Source organism: Petaurus breviceps, unplaced genomic scaffold, assembly GCF_028583685.1.
Source record: "Petaurus breviceps papuanus isolate PSGF00001 unplaced genomic scaffold, PetGlider_PUasm1.0 330, whole genome shotgun sequence".
NCBI classification, from domain to species: Eukaryota; Metazoa; Chordata; class Mammalia; order Diprotodontia; family Petauridae; genus Petaurus; species Petaurus breviceps.
The window spans coordinates 203,156-217,843 of record NW_027186096.1 but is presented as its reverse complement, the minus strand read 5'-3'; the positions used below and the strand labels follow the sequence as shown (position 1 = coordinate 217,843).

Genomic DNA, 14,688 nt, shown 5'->3' with positions numbered 1-14,688 from the left:
ATTTTGTTATTCTTTCCTTTTGCTTTATTCATTTGCATGTTGTAATTTTGTTTACTTTTTCTTAGTTCCATTTACTTTGTTTTCTATCTTCCTACAGTCGTGTGTACAGTTTAATTATCCATTCACCAATTAGTAGGCATCTACTTTGTTCTTTGCTACTATGAAAAGAAGTTTTTTGTTGCATACGTAATTTTTTGGATGTCTTTGGGCGATGTGCCTTGCCGTAGCGTCTCTGAGTCAGAGGATAGACTTGAGTAATTTTCTTAGCATAATTCCAAATTGTTTTCCAGAATGGTTGGACCAATGAGCAGTTCGACCAGTAGGACATTAACATGCCCGTCTTCCAACAACTCCTCCAGCACTGACTATCCTTGTGAGGTGAAACCTCAGCTGTTGTTTGTCGTTTTTCTTCTAATCGGTTTGGAGACGTACGTTGATAGAACTGCGAATGCTCCGCACTTCTTTTGACAACCGTATGTCCTTTGATTGTTTATCCATTGTAGAATGGATCTTGGTCTCGCATATTTTTGTTAGTTCCCTCTTAGACCCTTGCAGGGGTTCTTGATGCAAAGATTTGTTTTTTCCTACTTTATTACTTTTTTTTTATCCTAATTGTGTTACTGTTGTATGTGCAAAAAATGTTCAGTGTTGTATGATTAAAATTATCTATTTCATTTCCTGCAGTTGTCTCTGTCTGTATATTCTTCTAGCCATAGCTGTGATATGTCTAATTTTTTAAAAACGTTCTGATCTTTGATATTTTGGTCACTCCCATTTGGACATAATATAAAATATGATGTAAGATGTTTATCAACACTTAATTTCTGTCAAAATACTTTCTGATAATTCTTATCTAATAGGAAGTTGTTTACTGAGTAATTCATGTTGTCATGTTGATCAAACACTTGAATTCAGCTGATTCTAATTCTTTGTTATCACATCTTTCTACTGATTTGCTTTTTTATTTTTTAACTCATACCAAATAATTTTGGTAACTGTTAGAGCATAATTTTAGGTTTAGAAGTCCTATTTCCTTTCTCCCCCTTTTGTTTTTTTCATAGTTTACTTGTGATTCTAGGCCATTTTTTCTTATACATGATTTTGTTATTAGTTTGTTTAGTTCTACACAGTAGCTCCTTGGTGGTTGGATTGTAAAGCACTAAATCTATGAAATAATTTTGGTAATATTGTTTTTCTCATTTTGGTATTGCCTAGACATGTGTACTAAGTACCCGATTTATTTGAGTTCTTTTTTTTTCTTTTTAACTGTGAACTGAATAATCATTAACATATACAAACATTTTTAATAAGTAAAGTGCAAAAAAAGATGATTGTGTAAGAAATTGTGAACTCTGTTTAAGACTCCACATTTCTATGTACAGAGCTTCCTAATATGAATATAAGTTCTTTTGAGGGTAGGCGCTGAGGTAGGCACCTCAGTTTTTTTACTTTGTATCCCCTCAGTGCTTAATACAGCATCTGGCACATAGTATGCAATTACTATATGCTTCTTTATTGATTGAATAATTAATATTTTGGGTCCATACTTAAATATATACATATACATAATATAACAATGAAGTAACAAATTTGCTCAGTGTTGCCTTTTTTAAAACCTTGTTTTGATTTCCTTACGTGCATGATGGTTTTCTTGTGTATATGATAGAGTTGGGTCCTATGGACTCAACTGTTAAATTTTTGGTGTGTGTGTTTATACTTTGGGAGATCAGCAAATGTTACAAATTGTTTTATTAATTAATTAGAGTTAAGAAAGTGATGAAGAAAATGTTAATCCTGCAACTTAAACTTTAAAGTATGTCATGAATACATTTTCTTAGAACCGTTGTTAAACATGTCCTGGAACATCCCTACTTATGTGCATTAAAAATAATTATTAATCTTCCTTTAAAAAGAAAAAAAACAAACATTTCTGTTACTACCCACTAATTCAATGCCCCCACCTTCCTTCCCAGCAAAAAAATCAACATGTTTCCTCTATCTGATAATAAATGTTCCATTTTCTCCTTTCATCCATTATCTTTCTTTTGAGGTAGTAGAGCTAAACAAAGTAATAACAATCTCAAGTAGATGATGAAATGATGAAAAAAATAAGCGGGAGGAAAGGAAAGGAAACAGGACTTGTAAACCTAAAATTATTCTCTGAAGCAGCTACCGAAATTACTTGGTATGAGTTAAAAAATAAAAAAAGAAATCAGTAGAAAGATGTGATAACGAAGAATCAGAATCAACTGAACTCAGGCTTCTGAAATCAGATTGGCTGTTGTGGTGATCTCAATTTTTTATCTTTGTGGAACATTATGCAATTGTAAGTGTATATGTAATGTGTGTATATATGTATATATATTCATATGTGAAATATATATGTTTATGAATATATGTGTCATATTATTCACACTGTTGTTGCAATTAATTTCTTTGCTTATTCTCTAGTATTTTCTAAGTAAACAATAATATCTTCCACAAATAGGGATAGTTTTATCCTCTTTTCCCTGTCTTTAGTTAGTTAGCAAGTATTTATTAATGGCTTACGATTTGCTAGGTACTAAACAAATGCTGGGGTTATAACACAGACAGACACCATCTCTGTCCTCAAGAAGCATACATTCTAATGCGGAAGACAATATTCAATTTAGAATGACATAGAGTTTATGGTTTGAGTGACTGGGAGGATAGTGGTACCCTCAAAAGTACTAGAAAATCCAGGAAGAAAAGAGTTTTTGGGAAAAGATAATGAATTCTGTTTTGACATGTTTAGTTTGAGATGCCTACAGAATATCCACATCAAAGTGTCCAAGAGGCCATTGGTAATGTATTATTATAGCTTAGCAGAGAGACTAGGGATGGATAAATAAACTTGGGAATCATATGCATAGCAATTATATTTGAACCCATGGGAGTTGATGTACACATAGATTGAGAAGAGAACTCAAGACAGAGACTTGATAACTTTAGACAGGGCAGTTTCAATTGAATGATGAAATTGGAAGCCAGCTTGCAGAAGTTTTAAAAGACTCTGATAAGAGAAGTGGAAGCACTGAGTATAGACAAAGTTCTCAAGGAATTTAGCCATGAAAGGGAGGAGAGATATAGTAGGGTAGATGGCAGGGATAACAGGGTCAAAAAAGGTTTATTTTTGTTAAAGAATGGAGGAGATTTATATATATATATGTGTATATATATATATATATATATATATATATATGTGTGTGTGTGTGTGTGTATATATATATGTTGCATATTTTTAGGTAGCATGTTTACAGTTTGAGGTTGAAGGGGGTTGATAAACTGGAAGGCCATTGGCATCAAGGGCTCATAGAGAGAAGTTTGTTTTAGCAACAGAGGTTGACTCTTAATGTGAGACAGAAGTTCAGCTAATAGCAGAAGATGACTGAATGGTGTAAGAAGAGGAGGGAGAGAGGGGAGCTCTTGTTGAATGGTCTTAATTTTTTCAGTGAATTATGAGGTGATGTCCTTAGTTAAGGAAAGAAAGGAGGAAGGAAGGACTTTGGGAACCTTGAGGAGAGACAAGCATATTTGGAACAGCTTCTGTGGAGAGTGGCATAGCAAATTGTTTCAAGGCAGAATTGAATGTTTTGTTGCAGTTAGGCCTTGCTTGAGATTAGATAACATAAATCTGTAATGGTCTCATTCTGCATGGTTTTGTGATTTCCTCCAGTTTATTTCAGCATGTGAATAGAAGGGAAGGGAATGGTGGGAGTAATCCAGGATTTTGTTTTGACAAGCCATGATTGAAGATAGTACAAGGGGGAAAGGGATTTTTAGCATGGGGTTCTATTGGTTTCATGAAAGACCTGAATAGGGAAGGGAGGCATGTAGACAATGCAGGCAGGGGTGGTAACCTGGGAAGAGACTGAATGATGGAGGGAATGGAGGTCACAGACATGAAGGTCATGATTAGGGGTTATAAATCATAGGGAAAGATAGAATGATAAAAGATAATGATTAGATAAAGGAATATCAGAATTTATGAAAAAATAAGTGAAACATTGGTGGGTGATAGGTTAGGAAGCCAACAGGTAAACTGAGTCTTATCCCTTACCATTCATCCCTAATGTTGTAGGTGCCTTAAATTACTCTTGTTTTATTGCCATTGTTAACATCTAGAACTCTTTCAGATAATGACAAGGAAAAGGGAAATCTTTGCTTTATTCATATATTTATTTATTTTTATTACCTACTTTTTAATATACTTATATTATTTATTGTGTTTATTTAGTATTTCCCAGTTGTATGTAATAATAGCTTTTAATTTTAGAATATACTGTTCATCATTTTGAGTTTAAAAATGTGACACTATTATAAGATTATGTTTTATACACAGAATAACTAATCACTTATAATCCAGTTACTTAAGTATTTTGTAGCTATCATGGAATTAGCTACATCTTACTATTTGCTATTTATATATTTCATAATTTGGTGTTTTTTGCAGCATTAAAAAAAAGCAAATTAAACCTGTGTTGTGTTTTGCATTACAGATTTCTACAAGTACTTCCTGCTTGTCCTGAAGATGAGAAGCTTCTGGCTGATATCATGTGTTTTATTAATAAGTTACTGAGGGAACATAGGAATGGTCCAGTTGTAGAGTTTCTAGATTGGATTCTGGAAATACTTCTTAAACATGTAAGATTATGTATATGAAATAAATTTTTTTAGGTTTGAAGTAATCTTTAAAAATCATTACTTTATTAGAATTGGAATACTTATTATTGGAAAATGAGTAGTTTATGGAATTTTGCTTAATGAATCTATATCCTGTGGCCTAGTGAATGATCAGACCCATAATAATTATTCTTTGTTGATTGGATGTTAACTATGTTGAATGATATTTAATACTAATAACTTCCATTTATCTGGGGCTTTAAGGTTGTACAAATCTTTGTTCACCACAGCCCTGTGAGGTAGATAGTACAAATATTATTTTCCCCATTATATAGATGATCAACTAAGGTTCAGGTAGAGAACTTTGTTTGCTCATTGTCACATTGCTAGTCAGTGTCAGGGATAGAATGAGAACCCTGTTTGCTGAATTCAGTGTTCTCTTTGCTACTACACCTAGAAACATTCTCTAGAATAAATACATTCTTAAGGATTCTCTGTGTACTAGTCCCTATGCTTATAAAAAATTAGGAAGAAGTATAATGAATTGTTTACAGTGAGGAGAAACATAAATTTGCATCCCATCTCTGATACTCACTCCTCCTAATAATAATAGCCAGCATTTATATAGTGCTTTAAGGTTTGTAAAACACTTTATACATGTTATCTCATTTTATCTTCAACAACCCTAGGAAGTTAGGACAGCACCTAATAATTGAAAACAGTCCCCATTTTACAGATGAGGCAAGTGAGACAGAGGTTAATTGACTAACTGGCCCAGGGTCACACAACTAGTGTCTGAAGTCAAATTTGACCTCTTAAAAAAGGAAATAACGAAATATGTAGTTACCTGGTAGGCCTATTGTGAGCCACGTGAGTACGATAATGTATATAAAGTACTTTGCAAGCCTTAAAGTGCTATATAAATGTCTTCAGCTCTTATTATCAGTAAAACTGTTCAGTGTATTTTTTGCTGATGTCTTATTGATCTGCAAATAGGATTGGGCAGAGATATACCTCTACAAGCGTAGAGGAATGAGAGGGTTAGGAGAATAGTGCAGAGAAAGACCAGGATAGGAGCTTAGGTTTTGGTTATTGTTCTAGGAGATGAAATTAATACAAAGATAACAGCATTTACCCCTACAGACACTTCAACTTGAAGTACTTGAAATTCCTTCCAGCTTTGAATTTATGACCCTGTAACCTCAAGATCCACATCCTAAGGAACCTACAAAAGAAAAAAAAACACAAAAACTGCCAGCCTGATGAACAATAGTTCCTAAGGAGTTACTGTTCTTTCAAAATATCATGTGTGAAGAAATGCAATTTTAAGAAAATAATGTCTCTTTTTGTTCCCTGTAGTCTCCTTTTATTTACTGAAGAGGTAGATTTCTGTTTAAACATAATTAATCAAGTGATTTGGATAGTTTTATGAAATGTTTAAAAGTATACTTTCTACATAAAAATGTTAATATTACATTTATATACATATATGTATATATACATACATACATATGTGTGTGTATATATAGAGTAATGTAAGGAACTTTTGAGTAAATTTGACCACGCATGCACAACTTGAGAGACAAAATACATTATAAAAATTCGTTTTTAGGAAGTTTTTGCCATAATAAAATGTCACCATAATATTTTAATTTTTAGAATACAATTTCATTTAACATATTTATTTTTAATTACTTCAAAGCCACCCTGAGATAACCTTATTTCTGTTGGTTTTTTGATGCTTTGACTATGGTGCTGGTAGTAGGCTTTGTTTTCTGCCAGAGATCAACCTATCTAAACACACAGAGATTCAACACCATAGTTTAGCCAATGGTTGATGAATTATTTAGACATAGCAATCCAGGAAACAAACAGAAATAACAAAATGGACTTTATTCAACTGTAGTCTCTTTTCTTCAGTGTCAGTGACAGAAAGAGGTATAAGATGGTAGAAAGTGCTAAGACCAGTTTTTAGACTGTCTATAAACATTAATTTAACTATTGGTACTCTTAAGTATAAGATCTTTGTTCAATGATAGTCCAATTCATCTGTTATTTGAGGAATTGAATCATAGCAACATTGGAATTTTCATTATAAATACAGCCAGAAGATGTTTCAGTTAAATGGAAAGAATGGTTATAGGTTTTCTTTGTAGAGGCAAATAAAAGTGTTAGCCAGATTGGTTTTTATTATGTTTCAAAGGCAACGTGAAACATTATTTTATGATGATACAATGTATAGAGAGCTGGATCTGGAGTCAGGAAAATTTGAATTCAAAACCAGCCTCAGATACTTACTAACTGTGTGAACCTGGATAATTCATTTAACCTCTGCTGCCTCAGTTTCCCTATCTGTAAAATGGTGATAATAATAGCACTTACCTTCTTCCTGAGAGGATTGAGAAGATAAAAAAAGGCAATATCTGTAAAACACTTAGTTTTAAAGCATGAATTGTGTTATTATTACTGTTTCTTCTTTTCATAATAATTGTCTTATATTGCTTGCTTATTGAAGAACATAAAAAAAGACGTCTGTAAGGATAATTCTGTTTTATGCATTTAATGTCTGTTGCACAGCATATAGTCTTATAATAGTTACTTCAGTGCAAAGGTCCTAGTAGGAAAGAACAGTGAAAAATGTGGTTCACAATTAAGACATTAAAGAGTTCAAAGGCCTGTAGATGAAACAGAAACTTCCATCTCTATATCATACATATTTTTTCGAGAGGAGATTTGAGAGGTGCTGAATATGACAACGGTGAGCCATGAATAATATCAATGAATCAACTTGAATTTTTGTGCCAGACACTGTGTGAAGTGTTAAGGCAAAAGCATAGTCCCTCGCCCTTGAGGAACTCATATTCTAATATGTGAAACAACATGTAAATAATTACTTGCAAGTTATATTTAATGTGAATGGAAAGTATCCTTAACAGGAAGTCACTAGGAGTGGGAGAAGACGGGAAAAGGATTCTTCCAGAAGATAGGATTTGTACCAAGTCTTGCAGGAAGATGAAGAGGCAAGAGCATTCCATGCATGGGGGATACCCAGTTAAAAGGCATGGACCCAGGAGATACGTTTTGTGTACAAGGAACAGTAAATAGGCCTGTGAAGCTATAGGATAGAGTATGTGGAAGAGGGAGTGAAGTTTAAGGAGAGTGGAAAAGTAGGAAGAATTAAGAATGTGAAGGACTTTAAATACCAAACAGAGCATTTTATATTTGCTCCTATAGATAATAAGGAATCACTACAGTTTATTTAGTAAAGGGATGCCATGATCCAACTTTTGTTTCAGGAAAATAACTTTGTCATTTGAGTAGAAAGTGGATTGGAGTGGGGACACATAAATGATATTTTTAACATTTAAGAACGAGGAAACGACTGACTACTAATATGAAAGTCATTCTTGAATCAACTGACTATATATAGTCAGATCATCAACTTGTGAGAAAAATCAAAACCAAATTGGAAGAAAGGATAAAAATGAAAAGGAAATATGTGGTGCTTTTAAAACAGTTCCAGCCTGATACATTTAATCAATCTATTGTTGAAGGGGCAGTTTAGCATAGTAATTAGGGGAATTGGCCTACTACCCAAGTCCTGCATTTGATGAGTATAAATACTGAAGTGGACGTACAATCTCATTAATGTGGGTATTTCATCAAGTAATGACGATCACAACCTTACCTTGTCTGCCCATCCTGTGTTACTCTTATCTTTGTTCAATAAATATACAAGGAGTTCTCCCAGAATGGTGACAGGCTTTTTTGATTTTTGAAGGGATACCTGTAGAACACATGGACTGATCAGTGGTTATTTCTCTTGATCTTGTCACATGGCCAGACTATTTTTTTTCCTTTTTTCCCCCTCATATTAATGTCAGTGGGGCTTAATAGATACTTAATTGAATAACTGATTGACTCTCTACCTACTAATAAGTGTTAGGTGAGGGATCAAATAATATGCTTACCAAAGATGTTCTTCACTGTCATGGAGATCTGGGTACAAGATGAGTCGGACCTTCCTATATGAATTATAGCATCATAGATTTAGATTTCCAAGGGACAGTGAGATTCTTGATATTTTTAGGTGATGTCATGCTTGATTTAGCAAGCCCCATAACATTGCAGAATGTCCTAAATGAGACTCATATGCATTTTGATGTTTGTGCTAGTGATACAAACAAAAAACTAAGTGGACAAAATAATGCTATAGTTCAGAATATTATAGGCCTTTGGTTAGAAGCTCCTTGAGTTATCCCATCAGTATATGTGTATATTTGTGTACATATGTATATGCATGTGTTATGCACATACATTTATGCATATAGCATCCCAAAAGTCTTATAGTTTTAAGTTTTAATAGATGGGAAATAAGTTGCCCCCAGAATTGAACAGGAGAGCAGTCTGGGTAATAATTTCAAGGTTCTCCCAGAAACAATAGCCTGTCTTTAAAATATCGTAATGTCAGTTAAATAACTGAAGTCTCTGAGGAACTGAAATTGAAAAACATAACAGTGGGTATGAGGAGATACATGGTAGATTTGGGCAAATTACAACCAATTCTAAGCAAGGAATTATTGAAGAGAAATAGAGTTAAGAATGTTATCAAAGAAATATTCGGAGAAAATATATATGTTATGTATATACATATACATACACATAATGTATGCTTATGTGTAACTACATATATCGATTTTTTATCTTAACATTTTTTTGGTAATATTTTTGTAACGTGTGTACACACATTGGATTAGGAACACGATGAAACTATAAGTGCTGTAGTACACAATTTAATTTTTTATTTGGATGTGTAATCATGTCTATTAAAGGCACTCTTTCAATTGTATTTACCCAAAATTCTTTAGACTTCTTTTGCTTTTTAACTTGAAACTTCTTAAAATCAACTTTAATTATTTAACTTTCTGTAACATCAAGGACTTCTTCTGCATCCTTTTAGTTCATTCCCTAGGCAACTACTAAAATGTTAAGAATAATAATGAATTTGAGAACCAGTATAGTAGAATTAGGTAATGCCTAGTAGATTTGCAACTAATAAATGTTCCAAGATGACATAAGCAAAAGGAAAGCAGAAAACATACTCAGGTAAGAGGAAAGTTTGTAGAAATTTTATTAAAATATCTTTCTAAATTTTTTGGAAAGACCAAAATGAGTCAGAAGAGATTTAAACAAGTCAAAGAAGTAGCATATCAAAAGGGTTCTTTCAGTGATACTGCATGTAAAAAATACTGCAAATGTTAGAGTAGCAAAAGATGACCTCATGCATACTTAATGGAAACATTAGAAAATTGCTTATTGATTCACAAAATTTGAAGAGAAATCAATAAGGTGGAGGAGAGGAGGGATTAGATAAGCTGTTATTTCAAATTCCTGTATATATATTTTGTAGGGACATTAGTATTTGTAAACAACATATTTTCTGGACTTAACCCAGAGCTTACCCATTTTATTTAATTTGCTATTTGTATTAAGATGTTTATCATATTTAACAATAGCTGAACATTTTGAATCTTCTAATAAGTGTATTTGAATGACTGTTTAGAATTGTTCTAGATATTTTAATTGTAAAAATATTGTCTTTTTTCTTTGGAGAGTATATAGAATTGCAAGATGTATACCTCTCAAGTGACATTTTTAGGCTTCATTCTCACTCTGAGGATATTGGACATGAAGAGGGAAAGTAGTATGTGCATAAAGAAAATGAGCCATCATTGCAGAAATCACTGGGTTTTTGAGGTCTGCAGTGAGAAAATATTGATGCAAGTGGGTGGTTTAAATTGGGATTGAATACTAATGTCCAAAGACAAAGACTTCAGGAATGAGGACACTTACAACCACTAGGCACCAGTTAGATTAATCTGTTTCCTCCTTTGCACTGTACTTGAGAAAAGGTAATTCATTTTGCTTTCTTAGAAGTAATACTCCTAAGGGTTCATGTAATCTGAATTTTTACATACAAATTTCAAATATAAATACTCATTTTAAATTTAAATTTGCATATAAATGCTTATTTTAGAAAGCAGTCTTTCTAGACACAAAGCATAAGCAACAGATATTTTAAAGTAATGGAATGGCTGTATGCCATCCTCTTCCAACCCGTTTTCCTTTTGCCTTCAGTCTTTCCTGACATTAGAGCCTTTTCTAGTGAGTCCCATCTTTCATTATGTGGCCAGAGTACTTAAGCTGTAGTTTCAGTGTTTGACCTCCCAGTGTATAGCCTGAATTAATTTTGTTAAGTATTAACAGATTAGACCTCCTTGCTGTCCAAGGCACTCACAAGTCTTCTTCAGCACCACAGTTCAAAAGCATCGATTCTGTGAGGCTCCACTTACCATATAGTCCAGCTCTCACAGCCATACATTGTTAGTGGAGAAGTCATAGATGTGACTATACAGATCTTTGTCAGCAAGGTGATGTCTGTCTGTCTCTCAGTTTTGGCTAATAAGAAATGTGGTGTTTATTTTTTCATTTATTCAGATCATGACAAAACGTATTGAGACTTCATAGCATGTTTAATATCTAGTTTTTTATAACAATAGTATAACTAATAGTACTTCGGAATACAAAAGTATTAGTAATTCTGTGAAATTGGGTAATTTTAGTATTTGGTATTATTTTAGTATCATAGAAAAGGAAATTTTTAAGTAATACAACTCAAAACACTTTTGACATAAAACTTTTAGCAATTGTACAAGTAAAATTTTTATATGTGTATCTTAGTTGTTTCTACAGACATGAAAAGTAACTGTTGTTGAATGCATTAATATCACAGACCAATGATTATTTTAAATGTCTTTTTCAAAAATTTTACTTTTAGAAGCCAAATCCACTATTAGAGCTCCTTGGGCAGTCAGAAACTCAAGAACAAGAAGAAGCCACTGACACTCAGACCACTGTCAGACAGCAACTACGAAAAGAACTGATGACTTTCTTCAATAACTTACTACTCATATTCATGGATGTAACAGACCGGTAGGTACTCATATTCATGGATGTGATAGACCAGTAGGTCTGTATTTGAAGATGCATTCATAGTCTTAGAGCTTTAGTATTAAGGCTTTTCTTTTCATTTAAGACATTGTAATCTTTCAAGTTGAGGGAAAAAGAGTTTGTGGCATAATCTTCTGTTCTGTTGGTATGGTTGTTTTGGTCATATATGCCATAGAGATGGCATATATATGAAAATAATTTGTAATGTAGACTTAAGGCTAGAGAAAAAACTTATAAATCATCGGTCTAATATCTTCATATTAGGAGATTGTTTTAGATTTTCCTAAAATGCTAAAATCTCTTTTTATGCTTTAGAATCTGTGGTTCTGAATATTTTCAGTTGTCTTGATCAATTAGCAATGTCACTAAAAAGCATTCATTAATGTAACTACTCTGTGTCTTCACTCAGCTTCACTTGGCTTCACTGTTTCCTCAGATGGACTAAACCAGGTTTTGTGTAACTCAAGCTCGTTGGCAAGTCAGGATAATATCTACCCCAAGCATGTGAAGTCTTCCCTTGGCAGAATGGTCAGATGAGGACATTTTGTTCCAGTGGCAATAAAGGCAGCTGAAGCAGGTGCTATGCAGGGCTTAGAGCTTGGTTAGGCATCGAAGATGCTAAGGTCATCCATTGCATCCTGAGCTATCACTAGTCACTTTGTTTTTTTACTTTTTAAAAAATTTTTTGCTTTTGGAAGGCAATTGGGGTTAAGTGACTTGCCCAAGTTCACACGGCTAGTTTTTGTGTTAAGTTCTGAGGCTGGATTTGAACTCAGGTCCTCCTGACTCCAGGGCCGGTGCTCTATTCACTGTGCCAACTAGCCGCCCCATCACTAGTCACTTTGACTTTAATCTTGTTCCTTGAATCTGATGACTCTGGAAGAGAGAGCAAGGCCAACAACTGAGCAGTTCTGCCTCCCTTAACTCTAATTTATGCCTAAATCAGAAGGCTTCGCTCGCGCCATTTTACCTTCTTTAGAGACAGCTTCGAGACTGCAAGTGTTCATGTGCACTGTTTGTGCCTGAATCGAGGTTGAGCCATCTGAACGTGTGCTGGTCTGATTAGTCACAGCTGGACGTTCTACCTTGACCCCAGCATAGTGAGTGATGTTATTTTGTTACTCTTCGAGAACAGTGGACAAAAGCCAGCCACTTGGTTCACAGTTAAATAATTAAGCATAAATTATTACCTAGTGATAGCAAAATGAAGGGACCTATATATGTCCTGTCACGAACTTCTGTTTTGTTTATTGAACCGGGACTGTAATGTTAGTATTATCAGATATTTGAATAACAGCAATTTCAATCCTTGTTTTCTTTCCCACATTTAGCTCTGTTGACAGTTGTGGGGAATTTAATTTTTTATAGGAAGAAAGAAATGGTAATGAATAGAGTATGGTGGTTTTTGTGAGAGCAGAGCCTCCTGAGAAGAGCAGAAGTAATATACAAAGATCAATGACAAGGTGAAATGAGATGAATAGATCTTATTTAATAAATTGCATTTCATTTGTGTCCTTGTGTCTTGAATGTTAAATAAATTAAATCTTGTCCCCACAGTAGATTTAAAGAACCTAGCTTCTGTGGAAGTAGAAGGCATAGCTATCTGGAGATTTATGGCCACTTAAAATATTCATAGATCTCATTAGGTTGACGTCTTCTGTTTTACAAATAAGCAATTTGCCTCAGCAGTCTACCATGTGGATTAACCAAAGAAATTAAATATAAAGAAGGCAAAGGACTTTATTATTATAAAGAAGACAAAAGACTTTAGACTGTGCTTCAAGGAAGTAGCTAGGTCAAAGAAAAAATTTTAGTGACTTGCTGAGTATATGTTTCTTATAGTAGGAAGTAAAAAAAAATTTGGAGGAAGTACAAAATTGTCTTTGACTTAGAGAAAGAAATTAAAAGAAACGCTATTGAAATTGAGTTCTCCAAATGAAATGGGAGAACTGGGGAAATAGAGTTTTCCTTGAAAGGGCAGAAGTGCTTCAAGGAAGAAACAAGATAAAGGATGTGGAAACTGAGGAGGGTTCTTAGTTCTGTCATGAAGATGGACAATGTGACATAGGTGAAGACCCATTGAACATTTGGAGCTATTTGATATATGAAGCTCTTCATTCAGAAGGTGGACCATGTCTGCAGATTGTGGCCTCTTGTGCTCCAAGGAATAGTGATATTAATTCACAGGTATAATTAGGTAAAAGATCATCCATTAATGGTCAGAGAAGGAAGAGATTATGATGGTGGTTGGTCAATCTCTACTCAGGTATGCTTAGCTATTTTTTGACATGACATAACTAGTGAAAAAAATGGACTCTTTTTAAAAGGATGTGACAAAGAACCTCCCTTAATTTGCCAAATGATTCTGGACACAAATGATGCTACTAGAAGGAAACTAAAAAACATTACTAAGGAATCATAGTGCTACTTAAAAAAAAAAATAGCATAGATTTTCTTTTTTATAACAACTACTGAATGAAAGTAAGAGATTCAGAATAATTTGGCATATTTGGGAGATGAATACAAGATTCTGAAAAAATTATGTCTGGGATAGCAGAATTTGCAATTTTGGATCATGTCTTCAAATACAGTAATGATGGACTCTTGGTCAGAGATTTAATAGATATAATAATTATTAAAAATGGGTTTGTTTAGGATCTTGACAGGGTAATCAAGAGGCCTTTAAACAGAAAAGAGAGCTAGCTGTACAAAGAAAATGGCCTGCATAGATCTGACAAATCTGGTACCCTAGTGATTATCAGGTACGATATAAGAATAGAAACAATAGAAATGGTTCGTAACTCTTGGGAGACAGTATCAAAGAGAGATAAAATCCATGGTTTTAGATATAATTATAGAAATACATAATTCATAAGTAATAGTGAACTAGGGGTCTTAATGCTAGGAGGAAATTTGACCTGGGGCTTGGTGGGATATATACATACATATGTATGCACACACACATACATACGCCACTCATGACTAGACTATAGCTCTTGGTGGGATAAAACTCATGACCAGACAGTAGCAGAA

At 33.7% G+C, this 14,688-nt stretch overlaps 1 protein-coding gene across 4 annotated transcripts in view; it reads left to right on the top strand.

Annotated features, from left to right (window-relative positions):
- Window positions 1-14,688, top strand: part of RTTN (rotatin) — a 180,690-nt gene that overhangs the window by 49,156 nt on the left and 116,846 nt on the right. For all 4 annotated transcript variants that reach the window (XR_011169992.1, XM_069096895.1, XM_069096892.1 and 1 more), the window contains 2 exons: window positions 4,521-4,665; window positions 11,483-11,637. Coding sequence is in view for 3 of the 4 variants with exons in the window: in XM_069096895.1 (XP_068952996.1) it covers window positions 4,521-4,665; window positions 11,483-11,637 (300 nt within the window). In the remaining variant the exon portion in view is untranslated. The remainder of the gene's footprint in view (window positions 1-4,520; window positions 4,666-11,482; window positions 11,638-14,688) is intronic.